Consider the following 17,171-nt stretch of genomic DNA (forward strand, 5'->3'; position numbering starts at 1 on the left):
GAAACAGAGGTCTTTTTTTTTTTTTTTAACAAAACCTTGTGACAACTGAGCAATATTTGTCAAACCAAGGCTTTTGTCTAGAATTTATCTGAAGCACTTGATTGCATTAAAAATGAACTTACCTGGCTTTGACCTTTGTAAGTTGCTTTATTGTTTCATATTGGTTTTTGCTTTTCATTGAGTTGGTTTTTGCTTTTCACCTTGTAGTTATGCATCTATGAATTTGTGCAAATGGCTCATCTTTCTACACATTTGTACAGCCCATGGGAGGATCACCAGAAAGCTACTTCTCTGCTATTTTATTATATGTGAAATTCTACAGGCTGCCTTGTGCTCTTCCTGGCAAATTTATACCCTATGTTTGGTGGAGTCATTGCGCAGTGTATCAAATGAAATGGCGAAAGCAACATGGCATAACGCATACCAATTGTGTGTCAAAATCTTTATTTTGGATTTCTTATTTATACTATTATGCAGATTTAAAAAAATACCCCCTCTAATTATTAGAAAAGTTGTGCACATCATAGAATGTATACCATTAAGAAATCTCTAAGGTCAGTGTAGATAATATCTCATAATATTTTAGAAGTGTGTATGGCTTTGAGGAAAGGATGCACTACATGGAACGCCATTGCTAAAAAGCTTTGTGTGTTGGGAATGTTGTGTTGCAAGTGGATTTTGACAAGAGAACTCATTAGTCATAGATGTGCAAATTGCCTTTCCAGAATTGCAAATATTTGTATTCATTTGTTGCAGAAAAATTGGATGCTCTTTGAACTTTCTTCCAACCCTTGACATGAGTAATTTGAGGCAGGGAGGGTGGAATTAATAAAAAGATAGTAGATTAATTTAAATACCATTTCAAGTATTTGTTTGAAGTGTTGAACTAAATTCTTTTAGTTGAAGTAAATGGTTGGTATTTGCAATATGCATAATACTATGTGGGTCTCTATAGAAGAGATTTTGTCATTAAAAACCTTTAAAGTCTTTAAACATATTTCTTTAAAATGTTCTGCTGTTTGTACTTTTCATTGAGCTAGACAAGGCTTCTTCTTAGTCTGAATTAAAGAGGTTCTGAATGTATGAATGATTTATAGATAACCATACCTTCTCCTGAATAATCAGGGTCTGACATTGTAATGCTTTGTTTGCCTCCACTTACTATTGCTTCTTATTTGAATTAAATGACATTTTTTCATATGAAAAGGATGTATTTTTCTTAAATGGTTACATTTTTTTAAGGATGATGAGTGGAACATAATAGCGGTTGATGACTAGTCCAGTGTAAATGAAACAAATGGGTAATTTGTGGATCTGACATTTTAGCAAAATTATTTTAAAACTCTACATAACTTTGCAAATATATAAAATATGACAGCGTATTCTTGTAGGACTTATTTTTTTAAATTGTGTTACCTATGAAAGAAAGGCTGTCATAGACAATTTTGAACAGAATTTTAATGCTTGAGTTTGATTCCACCTCTGCTTACATGTGTTCTTATTGCTGCCACCTCATATTTCTTCAGCAAACCAGTACCCATAAGAAGAGCGAAAAGATATTCCCTAAGGGATGAGACTTAAACTGTTGTCCCAGGAGTGTTTATATTTAAATTTTGTCTCTTAAAGTCTGAAAAGAATCATTCATATCCTTGACTTTAGAAGAGCTAAGTGGGGGTGGTGGGATGGTGTGTAAGGGAGGCCAGTTTCTAGGAACATTTGATTACACCGCATCATTCCTACCCTATGCCATTTTTCTAAAATTCACATTAGGTAATGTTCTCAGCTTTGACCCCTCTTTGATATTACAGGCATAATCTTTAGGCCTTCCATGACTGCTCCTTGAGGTTAAAAGCATAAAAAAACATTTTACTCTTTAGTGGACAAACAAATCAAATAGGAGGAGAAAGCACACTGAATCACAGCTAATTATAAGCAGAGCCCTGAATTTTGTTTTTGCTTCTTATCTGTGATCTCATGTGAAGATGTAAGGTGGTCCTTCAGTGGTAAGAGCTTCTTATGTGACGTAAACTACTATTTGAAATGCAGTATCTGACATTTATTAATACTCTTCCATTCTTATCCTTTTACAATTACAATTGGATTTTCTGTTTGCCTCTATAAAAAAGAAAGTATAATTAGCATTGACATTAGTATGCGATTTATTCCCCTCCCCTCCAATAAAAAGGCTGCTCCATCTCCTGTTTTGATATCCTTGTCTAGATACTGCTGTATTGTATCCAAGAGGGAATCAGAGTATAATATAGGACAAGGGCAACTCTATAAAAAGTAACATGTAGGAAGTTAAAACTGGCAATCAATATTCTAGTAGATTTTCTTTTATTTATCCTTCCTTGAAAAGAGAAATGTTACTCTGTGAATAAATATAATTTTGACATAAAAAAAAGAAAGAAGCAGGTGCTATAAGTGGTAGAAACTGGACTGCTCTGACTGAATCTCTCATCACTTAATTGGAAAAATCGCATTAACTAAGGACTAGCTCAGTCTGTTCATATGACTACTTGTTATTAAAGGATTTGGGAATTTTCTTCCTTTATAGGGTCCGTACGACTTCGAGGTGGCAGAACCGAGTCGGAAGGCACGGTGGAAGTGTACGCCAATGGCGTTTGGAGCACAGTGTGTGGCAGCCACTGGCATGACTCTGCTGCCACGGTCATTTGTCACCAGCTGCAGCTGGGGTAAGTTCACCTGTCCTGGACCAACTCCTTCTGCTAATGTCTGAGAACAGTGCTGGGCACCCATCGTGCTGGGGACACATTACTTCTTCCCTCCTTGCTCTCTCTTTCCTTATTCTCAGGATCACAGAAGAGTTACAGGAAAGGGCCCTCTTTCAGTGGAAAGGCTGAGTTCTCTCACACATACATGCACCTCACTTACTGCTGTGTACACACTAGAAAATGAACACAGGCTAAGTGATGACAAGTAAAATGTATCTTTTGCTAGGAAGCAAGGCCTTTGATGCTGAGAGTTGTGGTTTCTCAGTAGCCCATGTAGCAATAGGCCGCTATCATTCTTTCAGCTTCCTCTTTTGAGTTCCCTAACTTTGAGTCTCCCTCCCTTGAGTCCATTTCCGTGTAGAGGAGTTGGAGATGTTTTCCTGTGTTCTTGTTTGGTGATGGGACTTGGGGGTGGAAGTGGGAATGGCTGGGCCTGAGGTTTCTGCACAGAGGATGCTCCGTAGGAGATGACAGCTTCCATCAGCCCAGCCGATGGCCATCCTGGAAGCTCCTGGCTCCTCCGTTACCACAGACATGCTCTATTAAACAGTGTTCTCACCAGGCCCAGCACCTTTATGTCTCGTGTCAAAGGGTTTCTCCTGGAGCAGAAGGCTCCATTTTGAACAAAAGGTTTTGTTTTTGTTACCATTTTTATTCTGTTCTTATGTCTTGTTTATTTTTCCTAAGCAAGCATGCTAAGTATTTTCCTTGACCTTTATCCCCAGAGATCTTTAGGGAGCATGGAAAATATCTTGTTATAAAAAATGCTAATGGATTGATCGCTTTGTAGTTTGCATGCATTTTGGACTACTAGTCATTGAGTAGTAGAACCTAATGGGATGATATAAATGAAAAAGTTAGTCAACTCCAGGTAAACCAGCAAGAATCTCACTTTGCTGGCTTCCTTCTGCCTTCCCACTGAGAAAATAGGGAATGAATGTTAAAGGCAAATATTGAAGGTTTCAGTTTTGTTCACATTATGATCCTAACAGAGCTTCAGGTGGGGTTAATGCAGTGAATTCATTGCTTAAGTAATTATAAAAGAAGCCTTGTTACAGATCAGGATGAAAGAATTAAGGGTGGAGTCTACAGTGTTATCAAGTTTGGGAGTGTTAATTACTGATTTTATCAATGAGTATTTTGTCTTACAGTCATTGGTAGGTGGGCAGACCACATTGAGTATTGACTTGATACTTTTTCTTTTGAGGGCCTGAAGATAGTATGTATTTGTAGACTGGCTTCTGCATCTTCCATTCTATTCTGATATTTTATTACCCCCTATTCAGGGGTAATAAAGTCAGGGAAGAGTAACATTTTCTTGAGACATAAAATGGGCCCCTGTAGGGGATGTGAACCACAGTGTGGTAACAAGATGTTCAACTGATGAATGAGCATAAACTATCTTTCTGCAAACACAAACTTTAGATAAACCGATTCAATTGCTTATATTATCTCTTATTAGACAATTTAAAGAAAAGAATTACACAAGAGCAGAGCAACCCAGTTTTATTGCTGTTAAGACACATTCATCTTTTAGATATGTACCCAAATATTTACTGTTCGGTTTTTGGAATCTCTTGCATGGAGACATTTCTAGAGATTATGATGTTAATCATATTGACATTAAAAATTTTTTTAGAGGTAATGTAAATTTATATATATTAAAGGTTGCTTATAAAATATGTTGATTAAATGCATTAAAACAGTGCTGGTCTGCATATCATTATTTTATTAGTTTCAAAGTCTTGCTACCAAACACTGTAAAGTTCTAAAAATTGTGCATGGATAGCCTCTCTTGATGCTATCTTGCTTAGGTGTTGGAGTAATAATCATTTTGAAAGTGTTACCATAAAATTTTGCAGTAGAAAAGACTCCTAAAGCACTCGAACTTCTCTCTTTATACATCAGAAGGCAGAACTTCGAGAGATTACTGCTTGGATTGATTTTCAGGCAAGCCCAGACTGGAAGCAAAGTCTCATTGGGCACGTGACACACTTCTTGCACAAAACCAAACAGCCTTCCTTTTTATATATTCATAATATTTGCCCATTTTCTTCTAAAACGAGCCCTTTTTGAAGATGCATACATACAATGCTTATTCAAGACTGATTAAAAAGATCGCCGTTGGTAGTTGGTAGTTAGCCCAAGTTCTGATCTGATATTTTGATTTCATTGAACCTAATATAAGTCATTGTTTTTCTTTCTCTTCTACAACCACCTCTATTGGTTTCTTCCATTTTTTAAAATCCAAATGCTTTGATAAAAATATCTACCTATGTTTGATGAGCCTAACATTGATTATTATACTTGCAGAGGAAAAGGAGTAGCAAAACAAACTCCGTTTTCACTACTGGGCTTTATTCCCATTTATTGGAGCAACATCCGTTGCCGAGGAGATGAAGAAAATATACTGCTTTGTGAAAAAGACATCTGGCAGGGAGGGGCGTGTCCTCAGAAGATGGCAGCTGCTGTCACATGTAGCTTTCCCCATGGTAAAAAAAAATATTTATTCTCTTGTTTTACTTTCATTGAGTTTTCAACATGATTCCAGATCATAAAAGTGTCTTAGTTAAATCATTTCCTAAAAGAGTTTAGATCCTGACTTAGGTCTGAATCACTGTATTCCATAGCTAACTGATGGTCTTCAGTAGGAGTACATATAACATTTTGAATGCCACTAGATTTTCAAATGGTATCTCACTTTTTATGTTTCCTATTTTATCTAATTTGCTTGTGAAAAGTTATATACTATATATGAAAGACTTATTTTGGTCATGGTAGATTACGATGGAATCAAGATAGAAAATCAGTTTGAAGCCAAATATAAAATACAGCAATTACAAGATATTTTCACTTTATAGGAGGGAATATAATTATGGTACTGGTGTCTTCCTTTGAGTAGTTAGATAGCACATTCCATAAGAATGGATTACTACCTTGACCAAGTGCTCCTGCTAAGCACCATATATAAGGCATGAGGTAATTAGTAGAGTGGGTTCAGTACACGAATGTGCACATGTTCATATGAACTTGAGTAGAGGAGGGAACAGCTGCCCTTCATGATGGCTGATGGGTTTTCTGGGACCATGGTGTATTTGAATGTTTCACCTCAACCTGAGGCTTCCTCCTGTCCCCTCCAGCATTTGTGCATTTTCCTTGGGGACAGCAATATAGCTAAGTGTCTAGGGTCTTGAAATGCTAGCTCCAGCCCAAGGTACGAATATTGAGGAGAAATAGAAATACTCCCACATTCAGACCAAATTTAAAGTCATCTATCTGCATGCATAAATATAGGAGGTTGAGATAAGGTAGAGGGGAGAAATAACAAAGATTCTCTGTGGTGTATTACATGAGAATGTGAAAGCAAGCAGCTCAAATCAGCAAACACTGAGTGGACCCTTTTAAGGCACAATGATAGACCTTTGATACATTCTTTTAATTTGGAAATTACATTTAGTGTCTTGTCAATCTAGTACATGTTGCTTTCCTAGCTCTTGGATGGGCACTAGATAGAGGAAATAACAATCTAAATGAAAATGCCTCATAGTTTTATTTATCCATTAGTTAAACATTAGTCAGCTACTTCAGTGAATTTATCTTCAAATGACTTTTTGTGTGTTTGTTGGAGGACGTGGGATGTTGACCAGATTTTGACCTTGAGCTCGCCATAGTTTTGTCATTCCTTATACAACCAGAAAAAAAGAAACCTCCCACATTTTAAAATAACACACAACATTTAACAATGTAAAGCTACATGCTGTAATAATTTTAGGCTATATGTGATATTGAATTTCCTCTTGAAAATTTTTTATTTTTCTCTTTCCTCCAAATTTACCCTGGTAGTAGAAACAGGAGAGAGACAGAGGAGGATGTAATTTAAGAAACACATTTTCCAAAAAAAAAAAAGAAACACATTTTCCATCATTTTTTCCTTTTAAAGGAAAAATAAACATAATAGCAAGCAAATTTAAGTTTCTTGTTATCATTCAGCCATCAGGTAATTATAACTAAATATGCAATATTGAGGAGAGTTATGTTTTTAAACCTATCTTAATCTTTTTACAAATTACAAGTGCTGATTAGTGTTAGCTAAATTACAAATATCAGAATCTGAATATATATGCAAATATTTGTAGATCTGAATCTGTTGCAAAACTCAAGTGTGATTATTTGAATATAAATGTGAATATCCAAATACCATTTGCTGACTGCCACTTAGCTGTGGAAGAAGTGGAAGCATATTTCATGTGGATAATAGATTGATATTGGACCAAAGGTGTAGCTAAGCTTCCTAATAGAGGCTCAGTCTGTTCTGAACCTTTTACTCCATTATATCCTCTATTCCAGAAAAAATTGGACTGCCTTACTATTTCCCAGGCATATTAAATTTTGTGCCTCTCTGCCTTTCTTCATATGGTCTGTTTTGCCTGAACTATACTTCTCCCATGTCTGATTTCTGAACTCCCATCCATCCAACCAGACCCTCTTCAGACCAGCTTCTTGAGAGGAGGTCCCCTCAATACGTCCAACAGTGAGCGGGCATCCTTGCTCGGGCACCCCTACAGGGCCTTCTTGATGATCTCTTCTCTGCATGTTCTGTGCACGGCCTTGGGCTCTGATATCTCCAGAACAGGGTCTCTCTAGGGCCCCTTTGAAGGCCTTGCCCTGCTTGGTGCAGCACTTTGCACACAGCAGATGCTTTGCCATAGTCTGCTTGGCAGAATTGAATGCATTGCTAATTATTTCTCCTTGTTGGGATTCTTTCTAGGTTTTTAACTGTCACTTGCCAGTTCACTCAGTCCACACATGTGTGTTGTATGCTTCTGAGTGTGCTGGATACCTGACATAACAAGGGAAAGGGAAAGGCAATGTCTGTGTCCCTGATCTAGTTAATAGTGGGTAGACAATAGGCATGTAACCAGCAAACCACTGCTACTTTAGATAAATACTCAGAAGGCAATAGACAAATTAGGCAATGGAGTAGGAAGTGCCTGAGGGTGCTACGGTAGCTTGGTAGCCAGGGTAGCTTGTCTCCTGAAGACTTTGCAGACAGTGACTGAATGATGGTGGGTTGGCAGCCATGTCAGAATCTGTGGGAAAATTGCTCCAAGCAGAATGAACTGTATGTAAATGAATGGATCCCGAGGTGCAGCCCAACTTCAAGTGTTTTGGGGATAGGAGAAAGAGGATATTGCAACTGTGGTCTTGTGATTGAGGCCAGGAGTGGAGAAAGACCAGCAGAGACTGTCGAGGGCTGGACACAGCACACTCAGATGAGGAACAGGCAATGCGAAGCCTTAGCTGATTCTTTTTTTTTTTTTAAAGATTTATTTTTATTTATTTATGCATATGAGAACTGGGGTGTAGGCCAGAAGTGCAGGGGACGAGAGGACTCACTAGAGACAGAGCGGAGAACAAAACAGGCAGATCCACCAAAATATACTGATGAGGGGAGCAGCAGGCGAGACAATAGAGGACTGCTGTGCCATGTGCATTAGCTCCCTGGCAGGCGATTGAACTCAGGCCGCAGTAGTGATAGCTCTGAAACTTAACCCCTGTGTCACCCCCCTTAGCTGATTATTAACAGAGGAAATGAAGATGAGCTGCTTGATATCCAAATAAATTTCAGTAAAGTTTTTTGCAGGTGCTGGACATGATGTCCACAACTTGGTTAATCAGTTAACTTGATTTTTACAAGTATAAACATATTTCTGCACTGAAAACTGGGATGCTACAGACAAAAGTGTCATCCTTAATAATTCTGTGTTGGTTATGGCCAAGACACTGCAAATAAAGAGAATCAATATTACCACCATAGTGCCATCAAGATCAAATGTATTTCCAGTAAACTGCAGTTTCGAGTGTCTTTTTTTGGCTTTTGAGGTTGTTGGGGAAAAGCGAGCTTGGGCTACTTCTCCTTAAGGCAATTTGTATGAATGTCATTCTACCTGGATAGTACTTTAACTGCTCATGATTACTGCATCATTTATTAGGAATGTGTGTTTGTCCAAATCAGTGAAGTGACTTAATATTATTTAATTGTTGAGAATGGCAAAGAAATAGCATATACTAATCTTATGACTCACTGTCAACATATAAGTTTAATTACTGCCTAATTTCCTCTGTGCACAGGCCCAGCGGTGAGGAGCTCGCCTGTCATCCGCCTCGCTGGGGGGAGCAGTGCCTATGAAGGCCGGGTGGAGCTCTACCACGCTGGCCAGTGGGGCACCATCTGCGATGACCAGTGGGATGATGCGGATGCAGAAGTGATCTGTAGGCAGCTGGGCTTAAGGTTGGTTTTTCTTGTTCTTGTGTTGTACTGAAATCTTGGAATCTGTTATTTCCACACCCAGAGAGGTGTGGTGTGTTTAAATTGCCCATTTCCTTGAACAAGTAGAAAATCAAGTTTCCTTAATCTTTGTACTAGAGAACTTGTTTACTCTGCAGGTCTAGCAGTTTTGTATCTGAGTTTGATTGATTTTATATCTCTATGATGCTGACTTACTCTTCAGTGGTAGCCTTGATGCTACTGAGAAACCTGTACCTATGCCAAAAATAACAAGAATGTCAAGAGTATGATAATAGCATAGTTAACATTAATATCGCAGTATGGATAACTGTAAATTCAAGCTATGTGGCATTTTTTATCACTTATGTATTTGTGTAAAGAAAAAGCAACGTTTTCTTTGGCTTAGAAAACTGCAGAGAAAAATTAAGTGGCATATTGTGAAAGTTACATATAGTTCCAGAAATGATTCTAATAATTCTTGTAATGTCAAGTTCTTTCTTGAGAAACAAGGATTTTTTTCCTCATTCAGTAAAGGCCACATTGACAAACAATGATCTATTATTTAGAAGAAATAAAGGACAGAAAAAGAAGAAAATTCTTTGAACACATACATGGGTTAAGTTTACATCTTTCTGCAATGTTAGTTCTTTGCTCTTTTTTTGTATGAGGGGATTCACATTGGGAAAAATGATTAAAAGGAAAAATATCTCCACGTATACAAAGCAACAAAGGTCCTCCACGAGCCCATGCAACAACCAGCCATCCAGCTTGGTAGAGTTTTGTTTTTATTTATAGTATTCTGATGCTCTGAGCTGATATTCTTTCCCCTTTTTTTTAAATTTTATATTCTTTCTTAAGTTTGCATTAAAATAATTTTATGCAACTGCTCTTCCTCTCGAGTTTTCCTCACTTAAAGGCACAGTACTTTCAGATGAAATTTTTTTTTTTTTAAAGATTTACTTATTTATTTATAGAAGCATTGGGAACAGTCAGAAGCACGGGAGGGTGAGAGAATTCACCAGAGCCAGAGCAGGGAGCAGAACAAGCAGAAGGACCGAAGTACACTGCTGAGGGGAGCAGCGGGCGGCAGGAGAGGTCTGCGCGCCGTGTGGGACCCTCCCCCAGCGGCTGTGGATTGAACCAGCGCTGCAGAGGCTGTGGGCAGCTTTGCAAAACAGTGCTCAAATGCTGCACCACCGGGGAGGCCCCAGATGAAATCATTTTTAATGGCACGTGGTTGATAGCAGGCAGCATAATTGCCATTTGTCTCAATTCATGGTTTGTTCTTTAGCAAATTTCACTGCAGTCTTATTTGCTTTGTTGGATTCCCAGAGGAAGACTACATAATGCCTCCCTGGCATGGTGGCTAAAGTTTCCTTGTGAGATGTTGTGTGGATGACCGCCCCCCCCACCCCCTTTTAATGGTGTCTGTAGATAGTGGTAGTTGGCACACTTCCTAAATACAGATGGAATACTGTGCTTAAGAGACTTAAATTTGATTAACCCAGAACTTGGAGAGAGATGAGGAGCAGGAAAGGAGGCAGCCAGATGTTAGGAGACTGAGCTTAAGAATGCACATATACACTCTGAAGTGCACATGTACACAATGAAAATGATGAAGTTTCAGCTGGAGACATTTTAAAGTCCCTTTGTGCTCTTCATATTAGAGCATTTCCTCAGATCTTTCAAAATGCTTAAGAGTATAGTTTAGAATGATGACATCATGTTTTACTGTGTGGATATGACATAATTTGCAAAGGAATTTATCATTTTTGAAAATTTCTTTCCTCTTAGATTTTTTTTGTATGCTATAAATTTATTATATAAAACCATATTATTATTATTGAGTGCTTAGTCAGAAGACAAATTCTTTTGGTACAAATTGCTTTTTCAAAAATGTTTCTTTGCTTTTTTATTTTCCTGTTCAGTTATTTAAAATATATATTTTATAAGCAGAATCAGAAAAGTAACTTGGTGCATGGAACAATTGAGCAGGAAAGAGTCATTGTTTAACATTTAAATTAGGAAGCTGGTCCCTCTGAGGTTCCCCAAAGCCCTGAGGTCTACTGATAGTGAGAGCCGGGATCTTGAGATTTAGGGCTGTCTTGTAGGGTTTCTTTTTCATATTAACACTATTTGCAAAAAGGTCAGGTATTGATAAGAATAAAAACAAATATAGGGCTACAAGAAATAGGGATGTCAAAAAGGAGGTCGACTTGTGGTAAAAAATGACAATGAACTAATTTAGATACACTGTGTTTCTTAAGCCAGGGGGGATTGAAACAGATGGTGTTATTTTATTTTTTTCTTTTCTATTAGTTTTTATTTTTGAGATGTCTCCCCAGTTTTGTTTTAGATATAATTGACATAGCATGGTATAAATTTAAGGTGGATTATGTAACACAATGATTTAACTTGCATTCTGAAATGATCATCATAGTAAGTTTAGTTAACATCCATCTTCTCATATAGATACAAGAGGAAGAAATGTTTATTTTCCATGTGACGAGAACTCTTAGGATTTATCCTCTTGATAGCTTTTGTACATACCGTAGAGCAGTGTTAACTAGTTGCCATGTTGTATGTTACATCCCTCATCTTTTCTATGCAAACACTAAACTTTATAGAAATACTACATAGGTTTGAGAATGTGTCAAATAAGTATCACTCAGTGTTTTTTGAGGTTGCTGTCATGTAGGTTAAATAGCTTTACATACAATAACAGAGGTCTCCTATTCACAAATTTGTTATGTGGTCACAGGGTAAGAAAGTAGGCAAGACTGGGAAGGATAGAGAGCACACACAGCTTTATGGAATTCACTTAACACTTATTTGAATCTAACAGCTTCCCCTGATACTGTAAAATCTTTTTTTTTTTTTAAAGATTTATTTATTTATTTATACAAGCACTGGGTACAGTCAGAAGCGCGGGAGGGTGAGAGAATTCACCAGAGCCAGAGGGGAGAGCAGAACAGGCAGAAGGACCGAAGTACACTGCTGAGGGGAGCAGCGGGCAGCAGGAGAGGTCTGCGCACAATGTGGGACCCTCGCCTGGTGGCCCAGGATTGAACCAGCGCTGCAGAGGCTGTGGGCAGCTTTGCAACACAGCGCTCAACCGCTGCGCTACTAGGGAGACCCCTATAAAATCTCTTTAAGGGCTGAGGCAAAAATTTCTTTGGTAGTCCTCTGGAAGCCAGCACAGGCCAAGGCACCGGGAAATACTAGTGAATGACTGGAGGAATGGTGTGTATGTAAATATTATCTTCTTAAGTTTAATCAGCTCAAATATTACCTAGAAAGCCTAATATGTATTACATCATAATTTCCTTGTTATTTTTTGTTTTCCAGTTTATTATGGTTATATTTCTGATTAGTTATTTCTAAACATTCTTTTGTGATCATTGAAATAATGTTTATAAACAAAGAAACCATGGAAATATCTCAGGAAGAAAATAAAACAGCCAAGTGGGGTTTTTAAGAGTACACTTTGGCACAGACAGCTGTCCCCAGGGTAATTCGTCGGGGCGTCTGCTCTTCCACCCTGCGTTCTCTCTTTAAGAAGAGATGTAGTGCAGAGGCCCTTTGCTTTTTCCTACGACCTCTACCACATCATATTTTCCATATTTGAAATATGATGTATTTCAGTTATTCTGCCCAACCTATCTCTAGTTACTCTCAGGCATTGGATGATTTCGGCTTGTTACTTTTCCTTAGCAATAAAAGCCTCTAGTTTGTAAATTTTCAGCCAACATATTGTATAGAAATGATATTAATCTTTTTAATCAGTGAAAATATGGTAGGTAAGAATGCCTTTGTTTTAATAAGCCACCATAACAAATGTCAGTGCACGTGGATAGTTCTTCCTCTGTGAGTAGCCTGACCCCTCCTTTACTCAGAGATTGGTTGTTTTGTCTTTTTTTTTAATAATATAATAATAAGTTATTATGAATTTTGAGTTCTTTTCCTTTTATTGTTGTTATGTTTTACAAATGTTTCTTCCAACTTGTCAGTTTGCTTTTTGGCTCTGATTATGTTTTATTTGCCATACAGTTGTTTAAATTGTATGTGGTTAAATTTAACTTTTTAGCCTTTGTTTTCTAACTTTTGACTTTCTGATTATGCTCAGCAAATCCTCTTATGCCCAGAGTTATAAGAACTATGTTCCTATTATTTTATTCTAGTAACGTGTTAGCCTGCCTGCCTCCCCCCTCCTTCCTTTTCTTGTCCGCTCCTTCCTTCCCCCCTCCCTCTCTGGAGCCTTTTCTAATCTTTTATAGTCTCTTCAACATTATTTTATTATTAAAACACCATTGTTTACATCTTTCATGATCTTCTTTATAATCATGATCTTCTTTACTAAAATCTAGGCTTCCAGAAAGTGGTATTATTTTGAACTTTGGGAGACGTAAATTAAATACAAATAGATTTGAGTAAAGAGATGTTTTAGTTATAAATATGTTTGTGAACTGAAAATAACAGTAGCTTAAACAGGGCAATAATTTATTTCTCACTCATGAAACCAGAGGCAGGAAGCTGTAGGCTAGCTTGGTGGTTTTCCACACTCAGCAGGGGTTCAGACTCTTTCTTATTAGCAGTTCTGTCATCCTTGACATGGCATTTTATGATCCAGGATTGCTCCTGAAACTTCAGCCATCACCTCTGCTTTATGTCTGTAGCAAAGAAGAAGTGAAAAAAGAACATTTCCTAGAAGTCACACATAACATTTATACCTAAAAATCACTGTCCAAAATGCAGTCATCTAAAATAGGTACAGAGTTCCAGCTGGGGAAGATGAAAAGGTACTGAAGATGAATGGTGGTGATAACTGTACAACAAAGTGAATGGACCTACTGCTACTGAATTGTACTCATAAAAATGGCTAACATGGCAAATTTTATGGTAGATATATTTTACAACTGATAAACACAGTCATCTTAAAGGAGAAGGAACTGGGAAATATGTTTATTCTGGATAGCCATTGCCTTCCTGAAAATCTAAGGTTCCATTGTTAATGAGGAAAGGAGAATAAATAGTAGGGAATAACTCTCAGGCTGAGACATTTATGGTAACTGAGAATATAAAGAGCAGCAACAAAGACATACAGCAAGTCATGCATAGCCTATAGAGTGAATTGATAAGTATGAAACCATCGAAAGTGTACCTTTATCAGGGGCAAAAGAAATGTCAGAGAGTCCTGTAGTGTTTAATTCAGAATACCCCTGTCCTTCTGTTTGTTCAGTGGCATTGCCAAAGCTTGGAACCAGGCATATTTCGGGGAAGGATCTGGACCAGTAATGCTGGATGAAGTGCGGTGCACTGGGAATGAGCTTTCTATTGAGCAGTGCCCAAAGAGTTCCTGGGGAGAGCATAACTGTGGCCATAAAGAAGATGCTGGAGTGTCTTGCACCCCTCTAACAGGTAAGCATTTCACCCCATTAATCTGCCAGTTCTTGACTCTAGCACGATTTGAGTTTACCTTCCTTTCTCCTCAGTTAGATGATAATATTACTTGAGCATACAAATAAATCCCAATTAAAACTTAGAAATAACTAACACAAATTATATATTAAAATGCTGTTTCCTTATATGTAGATACTACTGAATTTTTCACTTTAATTTTCCACTTCAGTCCTGTAAAGCTAGGTCAGAAAATATGACTTTGTTACAGTATTGAGAACTCAATAATTAAAATTATATGCAGTGATCTATTTCAGATATTAGGTATTATAATTGTATCTTTAGTACATTGATCTGTAAACCTGTCTTGACTCTCAGAACGTTTTTATAGATGGTAAAAGTGTATTGATGGGAGTAGTGATTATAGCACACTATTGAGGAATCAGGGTAACCTTATTGGTTCAGTTTTCACATTATGCCAAGTTGTCTGTCAAGATATGTCATGTGTTATGGGAAGGTCATGTCTGACTGCAAGTGTGTGTGTGTGTGTGTGTGTGTTCTTACCTTCTTTAAGGAAATATAGTCAAGAGAGGTTATATTGCTCAAAAATCCAGTTTCTCTAGTACAAAGAACTTGAAGGGAAAATGAGGCTTTTAATCTTTATTTTACAAAGATCAAAAAGAAAAACTGAAGGCCTGCAAAATATTGGAATCATGCATAGTCCTATGTATGCTGTTGTTTTCATTACCAGAATAAGACATTTATATGCAATAGAAAAATAAGAATAACACCAGATTTTAAACCTGAGCATTCTATTTTCTTGGGCCTCCGTTTGTTCCTTTATCAAATGAGGAGAATCTTACTGTGATGCTATAATGGCTGAATGAGTTAATATCAGTAACAAGCCTTACAGACAGTCAAGTATTGCATTAATATGTGGTTCTGTTGCTAAGAGACCTTCATTTGCTTTGAAATAAAGATCTCAGAAAAGTAAGGCCTTTGCCTTAGATGATTTGTGCTTCACATGGCAGGTGTTTGTATTATTTTGGGTGGAAATGGTCTATGGTGAAAGATTGTGGGTGCTTTGGTGGTGGGTGGGTATGATAGCATACTTCTGAGATGGTGTGAGTCTATTCTCCTGATTCATATACCGTGTTTTAAACTAATGTTACCACAATAAAAAAGGTTTTAAAATCTATTTGTATTGTGTATCTGTTTAGAGACTATAAGATCCTCTGGAAATTATTCATTGATATCATAAGTTTTAAATTCAGAACTTTATTATCAATAAAAGAACAAAGGCAAGGTGCATACCCCATATTTTATAACTTATGAGTCCCTAAGGAATAAAATAAGTTCAATGACTTAATAGGACACTCTTTATCCAGAATAGCTATTTCTGTCTTTGTGTCTCAATAGTTTTCATTTGTACTTAAAATCTGGAACTTTTTCCAAGATTATGTTTTCTTAATTTTTAATTTAAATGACCAATATTTCTCAAACTTAAGGAGATTGAAACTAGAGGAAATTTCCCAGATACCACTTAATTCTAAGAAATCTAAATAGCGACTTTGGAATGCTATCAGAAAATAACTTTCTACTCAGGGACTATGAGTGTAAATAATAAGGAAAGACTATTTTGTTTGGACAGATACTGTTGTGTCATGTTTCAGAAACAGTGGCCTCAGGTCATTGAGTACAGCTTTAAAATAAGAGAGACCTGAACAGGGTGATATTTCTAGTCAAATGAAAATGTTGTTTTGCCTTTTTGTGAGACTTGATTTGCTTAGTCTCTGTTTTCTTCTTATCACAGATGGGGTCATCAGACTCGTAGGTGGTAAAAGCAGCCATGAGGGTCGCCTGGAGGTGTACTATAGGGGACAGTGGGGGACTGTCTGTGATGATGGCTGGAATGAGCTGAATACATATGTGGCTTGCCGACAGCTGGGATTCAAGTAAGGTCCATTGATAGGAGGCTGCTAACTGCCAGATAATATATTTAAAGTCTCATTTTGTAAATTCTTATAATTTCTGCAATACTAGAAATAGTTATTTTTAAATCATCTGTCTACTGTCTATTTCTATCTCTGTTTATCTATCATCTGTCTTTCTAACCTATCTACTCCTTTAAATATGAAATTACAACAGTAAAAAGCCAGAACTTCTTTTCTGGTGAATAACTATATCTTGCTATTTATCTCATTCATCTTTCCTACCACCACTGTTCTTAAATAATTGCTTGGAGCCATGGGTGACTTTAGGTCCCTCTGTGTCTATTCAAGTAAGACTGTATGCTCTGAATTCACTCTTTTATTCTGAGGCATCACTCCTATTGGATGCTGTTAATTCTGACATCATTGTGTATAAGATTGCAGAGAAGTCCAGTGTCAGTTGTATTGGTACTATTTTATTCGCGTTTTAAAATGTGATGATAATTTTCACTTTTGTTTGAGAAAAACAGCCCTCTGGTCATGAGATGATCTTTAGAATTTACCCTTGACCTCACTTTTAAAAGCTGAGTCTCACAGTCTGGGCCATATATTTCATGTCCCACATAATGCATTCCAGAGTAAAGACTTAAGTTGGCTGAAATAACTGAAAATGTTTCCTTGCAGCCCATGAATGCTCATTCTTTCTTGTTTTCCACATTTCTATGTCTTGCTTGAAGTAATTGTCTCATGCTTGAAAAGATTAGCAAAGTTATTTCATTTCACCTTGAGACAGAGTAAACTGCAAATATTAAGCTTTAG

At 37.2% G+C, this 17,171-nt stretch overlaps 1 protein-coding gene across 4 annotated transcripts in view; it reads left to right on the forward strand.

Annotated features, from left to right (window-relative positions):
- The window catches only part of PRSS12 (serine protease 12), a 111,366-nt gene that overhangs the window by 69,364 nt on the left and 24,831 nt on the right, over positions 1-17,171 (forward strand). For all 4 annotated transcript variants that reach the window (XM_054694537.1, XM_054694536.1, XM_037509531.2 and 1 more), the window contains 5 exons: positions 2,558-2,696; positions 5,049-5,227; positions 8,868-9,027; positions 14,264-14,442; positions 16,235-16,376. In XM_054694537.1, the coding sequence (XP_054550512.1) occupies positions 2,558-2,696; positions 5,049-5,227; positions 8,868-9,027; positions 14,264-14,442; positions 16,235-16,376 (799 nt within the window). The remainder of the gene's footprint in view (positions 1-2,557; positions 2,697-5,048; positions 5,228-8,867; positions 9,028-14,263; positions 14,443-16,234; positions 16,377-17,171) is intronic.

The sequence above is a fragment of the Talpa occidentalis genome, unplaced genomic scaffold (genome assembly GCF_014898055.3).
Source record: "Talpa occidentalis isolate TD23 unplaced genomic scaffold, MPIMG_talOcc4v2.1 talOcc4.13, whole genome shotgun sequence".
Taxonomy (NCBI): domain Eukaryota; kingdom Metazoa; phylum Chordata; class Mammalia; order Eulipotyphla; family Talpidae; genus Talpa; species Talpa occidentalis.